This window comes from Colletotrichum tamarilloi, assembly GCF_030869305.1.
Source record: "Colletotrichum tamarilloi strain Tom-12 chromosome Unknown Scaffold_134.1, whole genome shotgun sequence".
Taxonomy (NCBI): domain Eukaryota; kingdom Fungi; phylum Ascomycota; class Sordariomycetes; order Glomerellales; family Glomerellaceae; genus Colletotrichum; species Colletotrichum tamarilloi.
The window spans coordinates 1-19118 of record NW_026849517.1 but is presented as its reverse complement, the minus strand read 5'-3'; the positions used below and the strand labels follow the sequence as shown (position 1 = coordinate 19118).

Below are 19118 nucleotides of genomic sequence, written 5' to 3'. Positions count from 1 at the left end.
TAGTTTTTGATGCCCCCCAGGGAACCGTCCTCAAAAGCGACGACCATCCTCCTCAAATTCTTTTCAGTTTCTAGTTCTGTTCGTGTGAAGTCTTGTTTCTTTGTCACGACTCCCCGCTTAACAAGACTGTCCCCACTTACACCGCGCAAATTCTCTCTTAGCCCAAGGCCGACGATGCGGGGGTTAGCCTGGTGTTTTGACGCGACACGGGCAGTGATGGGTTACTAAAGTTCAACAACGCGGAGTGCGAGGGCACCGTTCGTCCGTTGTGGCTACACGCACCATACACATAGGACGAAGTCTTGGTTCACGCCAGGCATGACTTGCGATGACGGCAACTTGGCAGATTCCGTGGTCCTGCACAACTTTTATGTTCGAGTAGAGTAGCATCTGACACCAAAGGTGAAACGGATTCCGGTTCGCCAATGGGAGGATACAAGTGTTTCATGCTTCCTTGAGGCTCTAACAAGCTCGGCATGAGTGATTGGCACCGTGCATCTAGGCAAAAGGTATTTCCAGATGGCGGGTAACAGCTTGCTTTGACATTGTCTTCTCAATGCCGCCTGCATTTGTCAGTCCTGACATTAACTGCCATCTGTCAACTGAAGTTGATTAATAATGTCAGAAGAGTGCAAACTTGACGCATCTGAGCAACTGAGCCTGCTGTCGTCATGGGCCACGGCCATCAGCCATCGGAAGGCCAGCATACCGGATAGAATCCAGAAGATATCACGGCCGGCAGTACGAGGCATCAATCTCTTGAACTTATGAGCAAGTACGACTACATCTTGACTCAAACAAGCTCTCGGTCAATGATGTTCTTAACTAGGCTTTCCGCTATCAGTTCTCGGCAATCCGACTACAAAAGCAGCTGCCAACTGGCTGCAAAGAGTGACCTGTAGGTTGACTAACACCCTCCGTCAGCGCCATAGCTCACCACATCCGGTCATACAGTCGAACTCTATGCCAGATCCCCAGCATGACTTTGGGAGAGGAAGAGGAATATTGCAATACCACGATTATTCTAGGAAGAATTTCGCCGGATACCTTCCGATTTATGTGCAAGATGTGATGGCGGCTCGGCTCCCACATACCGGATTATTCGGAGCCGGGGCCCTATATTCTCCTCCGCTATGATCTACAAATAAACCGAACTCCAAATTGACCCCAATGATGATTACCGCTTCCAAGGACGAACAGAGAATACTCGCATTCGTAAATCGTAGTTGATCTACACTCGACGGTCCGCGGCCCCCATTCACCCACATTCCGATTTTTCAGTGGAGAAAAGTTGGAACAGTCGTCAGCCTCTGCGAACGCTGTGGCACCGTACATACCTATTTTAGATTGACGATATGCTACAAGCTTGTGCGAGCTTGTAATGAAATGACTGTGATTCGTCATTACACTGCCCGCTCCATGGGCGAGTACCCAGTTGATGTCGAAATGCCGACAAGTTGTTCACCCTCGGTGACGCGTTCAGGGGAACCAAGTCTTCGACGAAAGGTGTCGACATGGCATTTCCATCAAAGGTAATCAGTTTTTCGAAAGGTGGCCAAGATTGAGACGTGTATAAGATAAATAGAGTTCGGATGTTTCTCAGCGTCTCGTTCATCCAAACTATCTCTCAGTACCTTAGCAACCTTCTCTCCACACATCATGAAACTCTCAACCGTTGCAATTGGCGCGTTCGCCTCCTTGGCCCTTGCCCACAAGGAAGTAGCCCCTGGAGTCGTCAAACGCCACGCCGATCTCTCTAAGCGCTGTGCTTCCGGAGCCGCAAAGTTCAAGCAGAAGCGATTCGAGAAGCGTCAGGAGGAGGCTAGCCTGAACAAGCGATCCGGCAACAGCTCTTACACCATCGTCACCGAGGGCCCCTACTACGACACCCTCCAGAACGACACCTGCGTCCTCGCCCCCGATGTCACCGCTGGTCCGTACTACTGGCCCCGGTCAGAGACCTTGAGGCAGGACATGACCGAGGACCAAGTCGGCGTTCCTCTTATCCTCGACGTCGGTGTTCTTGACATGGCCACGTGCGAGCCTCTTCCCAACGCCCTTGTTGCGTTCTGGCACTGCAACTCCACGGGCAGCTACTCCAGTTTCACTGGCCGTGATCCCAACACGGACTTCCGGGAGCTCCTCGAGTCTCTCAATGTCACCGACTTTGAGATTGGCACCACGGATCTTCACACTGATGACACCACATGGCTTCGTGGCATGTGGCCCTCAAATGATGAAGGTATCCTTGAGATGAAGACCATCTTCCCTGGTTTCTACATCCAAAGATCTATCCACATCCACGCTCAAGGTACGCCTGATGTTTTTTTTTATGAAAGTAATACTTCGAAGCTGACAGATTCAACTAGTCTTTACCGATTGGGTTCTCCACAGCAACGGCACTGTCAAGACTGGCAACACCAACTCTATTGGCCAACTTTACTTCAACGAGTCCATCTCACAGGAGATCATGGCCTTGGAGCCCTACGTCAGCCACACCGAGATCAACCGTACGACGAACGACGTGGACTCTGTTTACTCTTCAGGCCTCGCAAATGGCTACAACCCCGTCATCGACATCGTCCCTCTTGATGGTAGCGACATCACCCAAGGCATGGTCGGCTACATCACCATCGGCATCGACACGGAGAACAACCCTTCTTTGAGTGGTCCAGAGAGCGAGCAAGGTGGCGGAGGCGGTTCCCCCAGTGGAAGTGCCATGCCTAGTGGAACCGCGCCGGCATAAGGATGAAAGGACGATTATCGATGCTGCATATATTCGGAGTTCAGAGAGTATCAGTAGGAAATAGACAGTCACAGCATACGGGATGGGAGTCAATATCATTAAGAACATTCAACGCCGCATTCCATTCAAAGATCAACGAGGTTTCCACTGTATTTCATGCTCCAAGGCGTCTTTGAGTAAAGACATTCTGCTTTTATCGTTCAAGACTACAAGTCCATGTGTATCAGGCAGGTGGGCAAGTTCAGAAGGTTGGGGAATGCCTGCATGGGTTTTCTTTGCGTATTCTTGCCAACCTACCTGCCCGAATACACAACCGCCAACCTAGTCATACGAACACACACCGAATGAAGCCCATATAGGTCCCCTCAGCTCCATTTCTGTCACTAGCCAGCAGGCGCCCGTCTAGGTCGAAGGATCGGATCAAACTGGCTGGTGGTGGAGTGGTTAATGGTCAACAATCAGTTGAACGCCACCCAGCCTACTCGACGACAGGCTTAGCGAGAGTACCCGAGTTCGGAGCCAGCACGAGTACCTGAAGTTTCCCAGTTTGAGCACCATGAGACGTAGCTCCCAATTCATCACCAGGGCGGCGAAGTCTTTTGTAATTTTGATCCTGTGAAACTTTTGATAATGCCACTTTCAATTGGTTAAATCAGCATGAAACGCAACTTTTCGGTTGTTGCCACCCAATCGGCGCGGTGCATCAGGTGATAGCTTCCAATACGCCGGAACTTTGGCAGTTGCTCATCAGCCTGCACTCCGCTTGCATACAGAACAGTGTCGTTCTTCGGCGATTGCGGCACAGGCTCAAGAAATAGTCCCTCAAACCTCAAAACGCGGTCTGTATGGTTGACCAACGGAAGGCAAACGACAATATCTCCTGTCGGTGTCTCTCCAGGCGAGTCCCAACCGTAAATTTGCGTCCAATCTGATTCAGAGTCTGAGATCGTCGTTTGGGGCATCGATAATAGCGCTTTCCGATCTCTTGTACTAGTGAATGCCTGGAGTTGAATGGTCTCTTCATCTCTGCCCTTCAGCTGCGAGATCATGTGCTTCGCGTCGCCATCGTCGTTAGTCTCATTTCTATAGAACGCCACCTTGAGGACACCCTCTAGAATCAACCCGTCATTTTCCGCCTTTCCGATCCTATTCATGCCACCAAGGCCAGAAGTTATGAGACCAACAGCCATTACCAGCCCCGTTCCATGTGGATACCAGTTCCCGAATGTTACCTGCGTGTTCAGTGTCATCCACGACCACGATGGCGCCAAGTAATCAGTCGGCCGCGCGCGAACCTTCTCCTGAGCACTCCAAAGCAGAGCCCATGGCAAACTCTCGTCTATCCATACACCATAAGCTTGTTGGGTATCGCGCTTATCCTGCAACTGACCGGGCAAGCCCGAAAAAGCCACTTGCCTATCGCTAGGGAACGTAAGCTTTGTCTTTGAATACATCTTCACTGTTTCCGACCACGCAGCCTCAAAGGGCTTGGTCCCCGCGCTCTCGAGCAGCATGTCTCGAAAACGTCTCCGGTCGCCGATAAATTGCCACCAGATTGTGGCCGGCTGCGACGGGACCCCTTCAGGAAACGATTCACAAAGCTCGCGCTGGCCGCATCCCCAAAGGATCTGCTGCCGACCAAAGTACAGTGTTCGAGGAGAGAGAAGTCGCTCCTGAAAGACCCAAGCTCGCTTATGCAGCGGCGCCTCTGGAATGTCTGACTTCCATCTGGCATCTAGGTTTTCCCCGTGAAGAAGAAATGGCGGAGCCTCAGAATCCGTCGAGAACGGCGATGGTATGACGCAGGGCAAGACAGTCCAAGGGTCTCTGTCCGAAAAACAGCCGCCTGATCCGTCCGCCGCATGGCTTGCGGATATGGTGCAAAGTGACAGGCTGTATACCTTGCCCATAGTAGGAGCCTCTCGTCTCCAGTCATCCTCGCTCTGTTGAATGATGCAGATGGAATCTATCCATATATATCGAACCCCAAGTCTCCTGGCGATGATAAAGGCGTCGGAAAAGGTTTTGGAAAGCTCTGTGTGCGGTATGCCTATCATAAACTGCTTGATGTTGGTTTCAAGGAGGGTACACGGCTGCTTTAAGCCCCAGCAGTGACTCAGCGTCATCCATTGAACAGGGCGTTGCAGAGATTGCGAATGTACCAGCTTGGCTACGTCGGAAGGGGACTCTCCCAAGTCAATCAGGCGAGTGGGGGCCCATCCGTCTTCGTTTTGCATTGAGCAATCGTGTGATGTCAGGCAATCCGTGAGAAACTTCTGAGCTAAGCCGAATGCTTGCTCCGAGCCAGTATTGGTGTTTAGAGCCAGAATTGACTCTTCCCTTGGAATCAAAGCTGCAATCTCCGCTGTCATTCTGCATGAGCTTCTGATATCATAGCAATCTAATTACTCGGAAGCGTCACGGACCTGTTGTTTCTTCGACCGAGAAAAATATGGTTTGCATCCTGTTGGCATTCTCTTCGTCTAATCTCCACAGACCCATGTGAATTTCGTAACCTTGCGTTCCGCTGGCGAAGCCGTATCGAAGCTCGAGACTATCATCCGGATCCAAGTCATCCCAGTCTGGCCATGGAATATCGTGCTTTCCCCCAAAGTTCAAGCGCCGGAACCATATGAGACTGCAGATGCGACAGCCACCGCCCTTTCCTTGTTCCAGGCTCTCCTTTGTGTGCGGGAGCCGGTAGCCATCATTATTCGGAGAGTACAGACCGTATGAAGAGACTTCTCTAGCTTTAGTGAAAATAGTCAGACAACGGTCACATAGATGAGACCAGCGACGGTGGTGAGACTGAGTCACCATAGCTACAAGGGTTGTCGATCAATGTTGGACTCTGAGCTGGATTGCTCGCAAGTGTAATCAGGTAGCTGAATGCACCTTACTTTTTGCTGCTACGTAGTTTGTGAAAGGGGATCCCCCAGATCAACTTATAGCTTCCAATCACGTGACGTAAGCAGAGTTGGACTCCTCCGGATTGCTGTTGTTCATTGGTGGTTACCTTTTACCCTAGTCCTGTAAAACGGCTCGAAGGTCATTCACAATTTTACAAGCAGCCAGACAAGATAGTAGTTAGAATGGAAACGATGTGATGTCTCGCCAACTAGCCTGCTCAGATCATCACCTGTACCGTGTGAACTAACACTATTTCAGCGAGTATACGGACCCATCTAATTAATCATGGTAGCTCCCGTCCCCCAAAGTTTCAGAAGCCCAATACAAGACTAAGAACATCTTTACAGAAGTCGGAAAAGATTCCTGCTCCTATCAACATCAAAACGTCCTACGACCTATTGAAAACGCCTGATTAGCCAACGCATCAGCCTCAGTGTTTTCCTCTCTTGGGATAGCCCAAAATAAGATGTCCCTCCCACCATCATCTCCATACGTCATCTCATCCAACCGCTCATGCAACTCCCTCAACACCTCAAAATGCGCAACCCTCTTCCCTCTCGCATTCAACCCTTCATTCTCGATCCAGTCCCCAATCCAAAGCGCCATCGCACTCGCAAGATACTCTGAGTCCGTCGCAATCGTAATCCGATTCAACGAATAATCCCTCCCCGTAATCTCGCAAATAATCCTCACAGCCTGCACCAGCGCCTCAATCTCAGCCCTTGAGCTCGTCTGCGGGAGGTCCCTCGCCAACAACCCGCACGCGTTATATCGCGACCCGGGACCAAAGTAGACGCCCCACGAGGCTTGTGCATCGGGGAGCCCGTTGTTGCGGCAGGCGCCGTCAATGTAGACGACCATGCTGCCGCGTTCGGGGACGGGACGTTTGGTGGCCCAGGAGTACATTTGCATGCCGAGGAGCTGGGTCGAGGGGTTGTAGATGACGAGGTCTGATTTGGGGACCATTCTGTGGGTGTCACTTGCGCGGTGTTCGAAGAGGCGGCTTCCCATGCCGTCGTCATCGTCGTAGCCCATCATCGTTGTGGTGGTGTTGGGTCGTTTCACGACAGCTGTTGGGAACAAGATAGGAGACGAGTGTTTTCAGTCACACAAGAGGATATCCTCTAGTACTACGGATGTTGCTGGGTAGATAGGTCGAAATGTTCTCTAATAGCCTGATCAGCATACTACTTTCTCGTAGATAGACAGTAATCTCGCGGGTGAGCTTACAAAGGTATGAGATGTAATAAAAAGCCGTTGCTATTATCAACGTCTAAGTCGGTCGGGGTAGGTTGCCTGTTGATCACATGGAATCTGGCTATGAGCTCAACAGAGGTTGACAGAAGCATGGCCAAAAGAGGGGGAGGGGCAAAAGCTAGACCAATAGACTTGACCCAAAGACGGATAAAAGTGGCCCCATGCATATGAACTTCTGATGCCTCTTGGTTCTGATATCTAATGTTCATCATCCACTCTATCTTCCTATATGTTGAACTCACGTCTGAGACGTCAATTTCAGACCAGAATTGAGGCGGGGAATTGATGATGCTAGGCACTTCATGACCATACGGGTGAAAATGGCAACAAATGAGTTCTGACACGATTCACTTGTCAGCTTTCGACGTGGGCAGCGTATTTCCATTCTCGAAGTCAAAGAGACATGAGCCATACTCAAGCCTCTGACCTTATGTCTCTTACGAAGCTCATCTAAGCACCCAATATCTACCTCCATCAACTTGAAAGTCTACCGCAACTACCTTTCTGCTGCGAATGAACCCTTCACCTCTAGACAAACATCGTCACAACAGCCAGCAAAATGACAAGAAGCCCAGGCAACAACATTGGCATCATCAACTCTTCAATCGCAAGCTCCGTGCTCGGCGAGATGAGACTCAGTGGGAAACTAGGCGGGAACGCCCGCCGCCTTTTCTCAACAGTCTCCATCAGATGCCTTGGAATATTCGTAATATCGATTGTCAATCGATGCGTGCTCTTGCTTCCATCATGCTTCACGTACAGTGTCGCCAGATCAGGATCGTACGACCACTCTCCATCGCTGACCTTGATGTCGATGTTGCGTTGTGCGTAGTGGTACTCTGGCACAAATATCTCCGTCGTCCGGGACTTTTCGGGTTGACTTTTGCTGTTCTTGGCGTCACTCTCGGTCTCTGAAGTCCACTCGAACTCGTAGTGGAGGGTCCGTGGGTCCCAATCCGAGCGAGCGTGGCGGCCTGCAATCTTGACGGCGTAAGGACGAATAATCACGTCCAACACCCTCCCGCCGCGGTACAGCTCATCATCTTCGTGCGCCTCGTTCGCATAATCTGGCAAAATGTGGCCGGGCTTCGCTTCAGTGTCGCCGTTAACGACAGAGAAATCCTCCTTGTTCCACCCATCGCCGTACTCCACCCGATTATCAGGGTTATAATTCCACAGCGTAAACGCAAGGTTGTTGTCCTCCATGGCGGAGACGAGCGCGTGCATCAGCTCCCGCAGCTTATCGTAATTACCCGTCTTGAAGGCTTCGCCGCCGTTGATGTCGTAAGGTATGCCAACCTCGCCGATGAGGGCGGGCACGTGGGTCCCCAGCGACTTTTGCCCGTACTTGAGGATGTTTGCGAGTTGCGTGCGGTAGTTTTGGCGGAGGGCCCTGGCGCCGAAGTAGAGTGCCTTCAGTATGAACATGCCCCTGGAGAGGCCTTGTACGTTGACGCTCATCCAGGAGTGATGCTTGCTGAATAGTACGTTGAGGTCGTAGAAATGAGGGGCAAAAACGAGGTTCTCTGGCCTCGGGGTGTCGATGATTGTCTTGGTTGCATATGTTTGCTTTTGTCCGGCTTCGTCCACCTTGCCGCCCTGGCTAACCCAAGGAGGCACAAACTCGTTCGGTATCGGCTCAAAGAAGCAGAATTGGCGGGAAGATTTCCGTGAGACGCGTTCCGAGAAGCGCTTGAGGAAGGGACCGTAAAAGTCGCGGTACCATTCTAGCGGCTTGCCTTCACGGCCTGGCCGATGGTCCACCTCGAAGTAGTCTTGCTGCAAGACCTTTGGGCCCTTTTTCGCCTCATCCCATTCCCAAACGCCATGAGCGCGCCATACACACTCGCCGAGACCATAGTTTTGTGGTTTCGATGCAGTTGGCTTAGCAGCCAACCAGGCAGATCTTCCCTTCGGATCGACGACGGTTTTGTGCGAAATGCGGGTAGGGAACGGCCAGGACTTGACGTAGTAATTGACTTCTTGAGCGTAGCCACTGGCAAGTGCGAGTGCTTGTGTTAGAGAAGGGTAATATCCGATATGTAAGTCGGTATCGTAGTTCCAACCGTCGAATCCATGAAGGTTGACAAGACCTCGATGCGGCTCATTCAAGGGCTCAAAGCCAACGCATGCCTCAAGGCCAGCCACTTCATCCGCGAGCCGCCCAAAGGCTTCGATAAAGGCACCCTGGAGAAACTCTTGAGCCGAAACAGTCTCATCCCTGCCATCTTTCGACCGCTTGCATTGCAGCTTCGGCGCCAGAGCATCGCCCGCCCAAAACAACGTCGCCATCGTCGACGCCGCAATTTTCTGGTAACCAGACGGCCACACAAACGGCCCGCTCGGTTCCTTCTCATTCACAGGCGCAGTAGCTCTCCTCATTTCATCCTGCCCATGCACATATGCGGCACCGGTCTCAGTGAATGCCTCGACATCGAGCCCAGCAACTTCAAACGTCCAACCGGGTGCACCGCTGCCGCCGCTGAACCGACTCCACACATCCTGATGGGCGCAAATGAAGCACTTGACGCCGTACTTCGGCATGATTTCGATGAGTTGGCGTAGGTAGTCGATATACTCCAAATCCACATCCGTCTCCGGGTCCGGCCCAGAGTGTCCAATCGACTCCCACGTTACCAGCAGACGAATAAGCGGCAAGCCCCAAGCCTGCAATCGTCTGAAGTGCAACGGCGCATCTTCAAGGGGGAATGGCCGGCCGATGAAGGTCACCGTTCGGTGCTCGAAGAAGCCGTCGGTGAGATGAGACAGGCCATTGGGCGTCGTAGGCAGCTTGCTCGCCCCAGAGATGTTGAGGCCATGCAGCGTGAGGGTGCGACCGTAGTTGTCGACAAAGTAGCCATCCTTAAGGCCAATTGGACCTCCTAGTGCCGCGTCCGAGAGGTCCTGTGCAGCATATTTGGCCGCCATGGTGAAGGGGCGGTGGAATGGTCGTTGGTTATCAAAGTGTAAGGTGAGCTTTTTAGCTTGATTGGCCGGGGATGTGCTCCGGACGTTACGCGGACCGACAGGTCGTCATGACAGATAGTCTGCTTAGTCAGCGGTTGCTCCTCAAAGGCCAAGTCAGTTGTTGTCACCAACATGACATATTGACAACTCCTCAAAACAGGGTCAATAGAGATCTTGAAATACCTTGAAGATACTGATACAATATTTTAAAGGGATCGAGAAAGCTGAACCAATTTCAGGTTTGGTTTGAGAGAGATCACCATCAATGAACACCATACCGGAAAAGTCGGGTCCCGGAGGTGGATGCTGTGCCAAGGCTTGTGCCCCGTCAACTGCTCAAGGTCCTTGAGCTATTTTCAGAGCCTAACCGCCGTTCACCAAAGCTCGACATATCAGTGTTTAATCGTCTCGGTAGGCTTGAACATCATCACCGATTTTACAGCAACGTCACAACGAGATATGGAACTGGCAGTGTTCTTGTTTGTTTTCATTATTCATAGAGTCGTCCATCTATGGCCGTCTACGGCTTTTTCTATAAGGTCCGCATGGTATCATAAACTAGGAACGCGGTAGTTTTTTCTTTCCTTTATCAACAGCACACAAACTTAAAGCTTGCGAACGACCTTGTTGGAGGCCTCCTTCTCCTCCTTCTCGTCCCAGATGTTGATGTTCCAGCGGGGCTTGTAGGTGAAGGGAATGTTGTAGCGGCGGGGCTCCTTGCCGATCTCGTTGATGGCGGCAACGTCCTCGTCCGAGATCTTGACCTCCTGGAAGTTGGACTGGATGCGGCTGGGGGTGACGGACTTGGGGATGACGGAGTGGCCGCCGTTCTGGGACCAGGCGAGGACGACCTGGGCAGGGGTGGCGTTGAGCTTGGTGGCGATCTTCTTGACGACGTCGTTCTCGATCAAGAGGGGAAGACCGAAGCCGTTGTTGCCAAAGGCCTGTGCTTGTTAGTCATTGCGTCATTGAGAAAAGTAGGAGGGTAGTGTTTGGGGTGAACATACAGAGTAGGCGGTGATGTGAATGTTCTTTTCCTTGGCGTACTTGATCAGGGTGTCGTTCTGCTGGAGGAGGGGGTGGCGTTCGATCTGGTTGACGGCGGGGGTGACACCGGTGGCATCGATGACGGTCTGAAGGTCCTCGACGGTGAAGTTGGAAACACCGATGTTCTTGACCTTGGACTTGGGGAGGTCGATCAGGGCCTTCCAGGTGTCGACCAGGGAGACGCTCTGGTCGAGGTCAACCTCACCCTCGGCGGCGAGGGGGAAGAGCTTGTCGCCATCCTTCTTGAAGGCAACGGGCCAGTGGATGAGGTAGAGCTGTGAGTGAGGAGTTAGCCGGGTATTGCTCGCCCATTGATGCCCACCCAACCTAGTACGCAAGGAGGGGTATTGTAGGAAGACATACGTCAAGGTAGTCGAGCTCAAGCTCCTTCAGGGTCTCGTCAAGAGCGGCCTCGACGTTCTCGGGCTTGTGGTTGTTGTTCCACAGCTTGGAGGTGATCCAGATGTCCTCACGCTTGAGGCCGGGGATCTCGGCGAGGGCCTTCTTGATACCCTGGGCGACCTCGGGCTGGTTCTGGTAGATCTTGGCGAGATCGAGGTGGCGGTAGCCGGCCTTGAGGGCCTCGTAGACACCGACGGAGACTTCGCCGGGGGCGGACTGCCAAGTGCCGTATCCCAGAGTGCTATAATGGCCAAAGAGTCAATTCACTTTGCGTGTTCTCTTTCGTTTTGTAGATTGGGAGGGGGAAAAGAGAGGCAGAACGCGAGCGCGAGAGCGGGGTATCGCGATCGGCAGGGGAATGGATGGAGGGGTAATTATTTAGACGTACGGGATCTCGGCGCCGGTGTTGAGCTTAGCCTTGCTTCCGAAAGACATTTTTTGCTGGATTTGTATGAGGATTGATTCAGAAGAAAAGAAGAGGGAGAGTATAAGTTATCGTAAGAATCACCAACAGAAGGAAAAATTGCTGGGGAGAGCTTCGAGGTGGCCTCTTTTTAAACAAGTGAGGGGTTCCAACACGCAATTGCATCATCGTTTGTCAGGATGAGCTGCGCACCCTGATGGAATGGGGTACCTCGTACTTTCTCTCCGTGACGCCCACCGTCGGACCCGCTTAACAGCCCTCGAGTACCAATTGTCGATGGAGGATGGTAGAGATGGAGGAGTAAACGCGGGTTGCCCCAGGACACGGTCGTGACGCTGCCACCGTCGCCAACTGTTAGGATTGCCTGAGTGGGTTGGCCGTGGCGGGGTTGCGGTCGTAGGTGTGGACCGTGGGCGATGGTGAGACTGGGGGACCCCGCGCTTCCACCTAAATCTCCCGTCTTCTGTCTCTCTCGGCTGCGGAAGCCCGAAGTCGGCCATCACGGAGGGGCTCTTCTTATGGCGTATGGATAGGCTTGCTTGGAACTGAGACGTGAGTCCGTTTGGGCCCGTCTGCGACCGTCTGGGCCGGGCACCGGGTAAGCACTAAACGCTGACCCGTCCCGACACATAGTAACGTCTTCACACGTCTCTTAGAGTACCTTAGCTTGAGGCCTTCCGGTTCATATGAGATATCCTCCATGAGATTTATGGCATCTTGGACACTGAGACTTGCGTTGTACCATCTCACTCTATGATCTCCCTCTATGAGATGAAATCGAATCCGTCATCATGACTTTTGGTCACGTCTTATCTCTCACTCATGTCGTCTTGATCATGTCAAGCATCGACAGAATGTCGTGCAGTGACGGGACAGACGGCGCGGATGACGATCAGTGTAGCTCATGGAAATGCCGCAATTGCCACTAGACTTTCTCTCGGCACATCTTTACACCAAGCCCCGAAAGCGTGTTCCACTCAAACGTTCTTCATGTTCCACACAACCTTAATCCGATGCGATCAAATGAGATTTCGCCCTTTGAGGTATGGCAAACTGAGAATGCGCAGTGCATTACGCGACTAGTGTACAGAATCAGGTCCCACAAAATCAACTAAAATCAACTGCTCACTCTCCTTGTTTGTGTAACAAACGTCAGGTATTTATGCCTACTCTTGACTGAACACCATGCTTCTGGAGAATCGCTGATGCGCCCAGGAGATGTCATTAATGAGAGGTCGATTGACGACGAACATGGCTAGAGTGAAGAGAACTGGCAGCGGCTGCTCTTGACGTGAATCCTGGCAGGTAAGCTCTTCGCTAAAGGCGCTGTGACTTGAACATTGGGATTGGGCTGCTGAATCTCACTTCTGAGTGCCTCAAGTTGAGTCTGAGGCTTTATCACAGGCCATGAGGAGTGAGAAGATCGGAATTGTGTTTGACAGAGGACGCAGCATCTGAGTCATTGAGATCAAGCGACGAGGTAATAGGAGAAATATAAGTGTATTCATGAGAGTCGGCGATGAACATCACTACCTCGGATCCAGCAATGCTTCTCCTGCCTCAACCCCCACATCAATCATATCCATGCAAGCTGTCATCGACGTCGGAAAAAGAATCTCACATCCAAAGCCAAGTTCCCGACCGGGTAAGATGGACACAGGCGCCGGTTCCTGCATCCTTCACAAGCCAATCACCCAATCAGCCTCCCAGTGAGACATCTCACGCTGCTCGCTTACGGTCGAGAAGCGCGCGTTCTGTAGCGCCGCCCGAGTCCCGAGGGGATCATCAGGGGGGAGCTCTCAAGGGCCTGACAGGATGCGGCCCGCCACGGTCCACTGTGGAGAACCATAAATTTAGATTGCCTCAAGCGACCGTGGCTGCCGACTGGTGCCTTCAGACGCGAAAGGTGTTCACAGCTTACTTCGCATCTTCTCAGTCATAGTGATGAACGACGAAGCTCAGCATATGCGTTGAAAGATCAAATGAACACGAGGTTTTGAATACCTTGGACATGGCGCGGTAGCCGCTCCTGGGCTTGGCCGTTCATGGTAGGTCGTAACACTGGGTTATTCCGGAAACTTTGTAAATGCCGAAATGCCGTGATATCGAATTATGGGTCCCTGTTCGGCGCCGAAACTATCAATGATCTCCTTTCATTTAGCCTATCTCTTCACACTATGGGAACCATTACTTGGCTTTTTTTCCCTTCATCCTATGCGTCTCGCCGAAAAGCCGACAAGAATACGGCCCCGGTAGCTAGACGTTTCCCAGAGCGGAATTGTATACCGGCTTACATGGCGACCGCCGCCGACGTTGGAGTAGGTGTGGCGAGACTCAGCAAAGCGTGCACTGAGTGTCACTCGCGCAAGGTCAAGTGCGATGCGCCTATTGTCGGGATACCCTGCGGCCGATGTGTCAGCAAGGGATGCTCCGAGAGTTGCAAGTTGGTCTCTCGCCAGATACGAAAGAGGTAGGCGAAAGCATGGGAAACCTCGGACAACATTCTCGGTCCTCTGACGATGGCGCCAAAGGAAGAGAAGAACAGACGATTTGATCCAAGACTGCCACGGCACCCAGAATGTGAGAACGCCATGTTTTTACCATCGGTCCATCCGGGCAGCCCAAGTTCGGCCCATGGCATATAAAGCTGTAGAGATATAGCAGTGATGACTGACTGGAGCAGAACACTGAGTCTACGCCCAGAGAATTCTCGTCGAACCATGCTTTAGTGGACTCTTCAACCTCTTCCAATCCAATCGTGCCGCCGTCTTCCATCCGACGCACCCACGGTTCCCATTGTCTTGGTGAATTTGGGAAGACGAGCTCGATAGGTTCAGGCCGCGCGCCCGAAAATATACGAGACGTCTATGCACTCCCGCAGGCCCAAGCAGAATACAACGGAAGGAGTCATTATCTTAGTATATTGAAGACGGCGATGAATGGCAGTGAGACGGGTGAAAGTCCCGGGCTCGGGTCTACTGCCAACAGCTCCACCGATAACACTCCTCTCTACCCAGAAAACACACAGGTCGGCATGTCTGGTTTGGATCCGGTGGATCTAGAGTTTCTTGTAAAGAAGGGCGCATTTGTGTTGCCGCACCGGGATGCCTTGTAAGCCGTCCATTCAAAAGGTAACTCCCATGATGAACCTAAAAAAGGCTGACAAGAAGATGTGAGAATGGTGTTTCTGACTGCCTATTTTCGCTTTGTTCATCCATATTCGCCAGTATTGGATCCAAACCACTTCCTGCAATGTTACGAGTCAGGATCTTATTCGCCGTTCCTCATACAGACAGTCCTAACAAGTGCTACTCTCTACGTGCCGACTGAGCTCCTCACCTCGTGTGGATACTCAAACGTCACAGAGGCGCAGACAGCATTTTTCAACAAGGCATTGCTACTACACGACTTTCAATGCGAGAAGAGTCAACTATGCCTGCTTCAGGGATCCCTCATCCTAGGCACAACTGCCTTCTTCTACCCCATCGACCGAGATGTTCAGTACTGGTTCTTCAATGCCGTCCGGCTTGCCACGAAATTGGAACTCCAGAAGCTGTGAGCACACCTCAAATTCCAAACTCAACCCGGAGTTCAATCTTCTCAACATTACAATTCGCAGTGATCAACTACGGATTGCGGACACTCAGCTTCGCGGGCTATATAGGAGAATTTGGTGGGTGATCTACGTGAGTTAATCACCTGGGCCCAGGAGATTGGAGCCACTTGACTCACGTGCCATTCGAATTGGCCCATCGTTCTAGTGTCGAGACGTGCTACTGTCATTCCTTGGCATGCAAAGTATGCCTCTGGTCAGCGACAAGAAGAAGCTGCCAGCGTTGCCAACGGCGGAAGATTGGGAAGTTCAGAGTGACAACATAAACACCCTGTTCCCTTCCACGGTAACTCGTGAACAAGAGCTTCACTTCATTGATTACTGCAAATTGTCTGTGCTAGGTAGGTTGCAATTGGTCAACATATGGTACAGCTCTTGACACTTACCAAATGGTGACAGGAAGGAAATGGCTTGTTGGAATATCCGACCCAGATCAGTTCAACGCTGAAACCATGGCTCACGAGTTTCATAATTGGAGAAGTCAGCTTCGAGGAGCAATCTACGCAGACCACCACCTCACCGATGGCCCCTACATCACGGCCCTAACCGCAGCCAGTTACAGGTTCGAGTGTATCTTGTACAGGACTCTCAAGCTTCATTGGAAGTCTATTGATGTTTCCCGGTACGACTGGGTACGAGGTCGACTTCGATGCTCTATGTTTGAGCTTGACACGCTGTTCGGCAGAGCACTTGCAAATGGCGAACTTAGGAGCCTGCCCATGTCGTTGTGCGTCTCCCCCACAGAGAGTCCCAAAATCGAGAATGAACGACTAACGATTGAGCCTGGAAGCAATTCCAATATACCAATAGCACTGGCCCTCCACATAGAGACCGCCTTGGATGCCACCGAGTCGAACGCAACCAAGTCCATGTCGCTCATCTACATTCGTCAAGGATTGCTCATTCTCGAACAGCTTCAGGACTCACCAGTCATGAAGAGGGTATTGTCCATCTTTGAGTGGGCGTTAACTCGGTTGGATTTAATCCCCGAGGTTTCTCAGGACAAGCAACTCTGTGGCGGTGTTCGTGCTGGCAGTGACCAGGATGGGTTTGTGGACCAGGTGGGAACCTCGACGGGTCAGGAACTTGGAGAAATGCTCGATCAGATGGAGCCGTGGTTTGGTGATTTCCTCGGGCTTGACTTCCTCGATAACTTGAGGTCGGGCGGCGATAGAGGATAGACCTCGAAAGTTGTTGGGCATAACAGTGATGAAATGTGAATTATTTGACGCGGTTTTGCAAGGGAAATCTTTCCGTGGTATTTCCCACCATAATCTTGTTGCCGGTAGTTAGGTAGTCCTTTTGCTCCACACCTGTTTGAAAATCAGGTATGCCGGTGAGTCTGCTGGCTTGCGGTTATCGATGCCTCCAGCGAAAAGGGCGACAGTTCACTGTATGTTCACCATGCAGGTTTTGAGGACCCAGTCATGAAATTAGATGCATTTTAGTTGTGGTCATCATGATTCCAGGATCAAGTGGTACGAGGGTTCTATGTCACGGTCCAGATCTATTCCGGCGTCTAGGACATTCAAGTCCAGCTACATATGTCTTCAAACAAGAGGGAGTGTCTTGGTGCTACCAGACCAGAAACCCTTGAACAAAAGTCCCACCTCCTGCACATTTTCGATCGGGTATATGCCAGCCAAGATGCCGTCTGGGCGCAGAACAACAAGCCCGCCGCTTTTGGCTGAGATTCCAAAGGTATTGTGTCCCTGTCCGTCGACATCACAGAGCACCAAACTAGAAGGGAGCCCATCATACACATCCCACGTGTTGGTAATAGTACCAGTGACAATTGTCGTGAAGCTAACCATCTGGTCGTATTTATTGGCCGCGTTGAGAGACTCGAGAGTCTCACGCAGTGCAGCCACCTTTGCTGTCTGTTGACCAGGGCGACCAGCAAAGATGAGCATGTTCCACTGCCCAGTGTTCTTATGGATAATGCTCTGCAGGCGGATGGGAACAGACGGGCCGGGTGCTCTGAGAAGGATGTCAGGACAGCGATGTCCGACGGCCAAACTACCAGTGGTAGCCTTGTCGACCAGGACCGAGGGCCCATAGCTGACGCCAAGACCAATGTTGAAGCTGGCGTTGGACGTCAATATGTCGCCCAGCACCTTGCTCGGCTCAGGCTTGCCGCTACATCCGTTCCACGTCTCGGGCACGTCGCCAGACAATACAGCCGCTAGGGTCCTGTCGATATCAATGACCTTTTGCGCGACGGCACGGCGCTCCTCGGAGTACGTGTCGAGCACTCCCGTCTGATACCACCCTCTGAGAACTCCAGCGAGCTTCCATGAGAGGTTAATGGCGTCGTGGATTCCGGTGTTCATGCCCTGGCCGAAGCCGGAGGAGTGTGTGTGAGCAGCGTCGCCGGCAAGGAATACGAAGTCATCCTTTCGCATGGTCGCGGCGACCTTTTGCTTGATGCTGTTTTTGCTGTTAGTGAATTGGCTTTCGTGGGTTTCAGGATTATACTTGCCTGTAAATTGTCCACCAGTCGATTCGCTCGAACTCAAGGTTGAACGGTTGGACGGACTTGATTACCTCCTCCATGGCCTGTTCTTTGCTGAGACCTTGGGGATACTTGGCCTTGAGCGTCGGAGTGAAGACGTATCCCAGGCGGCACGCATCCTTATCAAGCCGAGCTAGGAAGGCGCTGCCGTACTCGGCGCTGTTGATTGTCACAAAGCCAAGGTCGGTCTCAGGAATATCGGTCTTGACACGGCCATCAAAACGAACCCATTCGTATGCCGTTTCGTCACCAATCATTTCAATCTTGGCAAGTTGTCGGACTTGAGACGTGACTCCGTCGGCGCCGACCAGGTATTTACTTTAGAGGATTAGTCAAGTTCTTCTCATTGGGGCATGTATGAGAAGGGGCTATACCATCTGACCGAACGTGTTCCGTGTTGAGGATGTTGAAGACTAGCTGTGAGATTGTAGCCGTCTTGGGGCTTGTCGTCGATTTGGTAGTCGACAAGTTCCCACTGATATTGAACTTCATTTCCTGAAACGGCCCTATACTTGGCAGCAAAGATGGCCTGAGAAGACTTTTGACGGATGTTGATGATATAGTCGTGGAAGGTTCCAGTCATGGCAGTGAACATTGACTGCTGGCCCACGGCCGACACTCTTTTGCCGCCCCGGAAGGTGGCAATCCCCCGTACAATGTTGCCCTGTTGAACTATTTCTTCGGCGACGCCAACCTGTTCGAAGAGCTCGAGAGTGCGGGGAAAGAGAGTAATGGCTCGGCCAAAGGACTCCTGGACCTCCAACTCTCGTCTTTCTTTGGTTCAGCGTCAGATCCGCCCAGTATCAAAGTAGCTTCCGCCAACTTACCAATGATGATTGTGGGGATGCCTTGCTGGGCCAGACCGAGGGCAGTCACCAGGCCGACCGGGCCAGCGCCGACAATGAGAACATCAGTTGGCTCGAAATGCATGGCCAATCAAGGTAGTCAGATAAGTTGTGGGATATTTTCAGATGGTTGATGGTAGATAGAAAGGAACCAGAAGGAGTCGGTGGTCCTGATGACAGTCTTATAAGTCAACATACCCACTTCCTGGCACCCCCCTGTTTCTGGCACCCACAAAAACGCGAAAATCCACCACAACCCAATGCCCACCCCCAACCTCCTTTTATCACAACATTTTCAATTCGCGTCCAAATGGGCTCATCTTTTGCACATGTCTTCTTCTATATATAATGCCTCAATATACCGAAGATCAGCTTCGTCAGGCTCTCGAGGA

General features: G+C 51.9%; 7 protein-coding genes across 7 annotated transcripts; 2 read left to right on the top strand and 5 right to left on the bottom strand.

Annotated features, from left to right (window-relative positions):
* Nucleotides 1–1659: 1659 nt before the first annotated feature.
* Nucleotides 1660–2746, top strand: CTAM01_14772 (protocatechuate 3; the record flags this gene model as incomplete). Its single annotated transcript, XM_060530771.1, has 2 exons — nt 1660–2311; nt 2370–2746. The coding sequence occupies 2 exons, from the start codon at nt 1660–1662 to the stop codon at nt 2744–2746; spliced, it is 1029 nt and encodes a 342-aa protein (XP_060374636.1).
* Nucleotides 2747–3393: 647 nt separating this feature from the next.
* CTAM01_14771 (uncharacterized protein) lies at nt 3394–5566 on the bottom strand (the record flags this gene model as incomplete). The annotated part of the gene is made up of 2 exons (XM_060530770.1): nt 3394–5111; nt 5173–5566. The coding sequence occupies 2 exons, from the start codon at nt 5564–5566 to the stop codon at nt 3394–3396; spliced, it is 2112 nt and encodes a 703-aa protein (XP_060374635.1).
* A 468-nt stretch (nt 5567–6034) lies between these two features.
* CTAM01_14770 (uncharacterized protein) lies at nt 6035–6694 on the bottom strand (the record flags this gene model as incomplete). The annotated part of the gene is made up of 1 exon (XM_060530769.1): nt 6035–6694. The coding sequence occupies one exon, from the start codon at nt 6692–6694 to the stop codon at nt 6035–6037; it is 660 nt and encodes a 219-aa protein (XP_060374634.1).
* A 747-nt stretch (nt 6695–7441) lies between these two features.
* Nucleotides 7442–9841, bottom strand: CTAM01_14769 (glycoside hydrolase family 5 protein; the record flags this gene model as incomplete). Its single annotated transcript, XM_060530768.1, has 1 exon — nt 7442–9841. The coding sequence occupies one exon, from the start codon at nt 9839–9841 to the stop codon at nt 7442–7444; it is 2400 nt and encodes a 799-aa protein (XP_060374633.1).
* Nucleotides 9842–10485: 644 nt separating this feature from the next.
* CTAM01_14768 (aldo/keto reductase) lies at nt 10486–11764 on the bottom strand (the record flags this gene model as incomplete). The annotated part of the gene is made up of 4 exons (XM_060530767.1): nt 10486–10824; nt 10888–11202; nt 11291–11570; nt 11718–11764. The coding sequence occupies 4 exons, from the start codon at nt 11762–11764 to the stop codon at nt 10486–10488; spliced, it is 981 nt and encodes a 326-aa protein (XP_060374632.1).
* A 2283-nt stretch (nt 11765–14047) lies between these two features.
* Nucleotides 14048–16547, top strand: CTAM01_14767 (uncharacterized protein; the record flags this gene model as incomplete). The annotated part of the gene is made up of 5 exons (XM_060530766.1): nt 14048–14223; nt 14457–14823; nt 15046–15308; nt 15553–15707; nt 15766–16547. 5 exons carry the CDS (start codon nt 14048–14050, stop codon nt 16545–16547), a joined length of 1743 nt encoding a protein of 580 aa, XP_060374631.1.
* Nucleotides 16548–16916: 369 nt separating this feature from the next.
* On the bottom strand, nt 16917–18811 carry CTAM01_14766 (FAD binding domain-containing protein; the record flags this gene model as incomplete). The annotated part of the gene is made up of 4 exons (XM_060530765.1): nt 16917–17796; nt 17864–18199; nt 18256–18655; nt 18709–18811. 4 exons carry the CDS (start codon nt 18809–18811, stop codon nt 16917–16919), a joined length of 1719 nt encoding a protein of 572 aa, XP_060374630.1.
* Between the last annotated feature and the right edge of the window lie 307 nt (nt 18812–19118).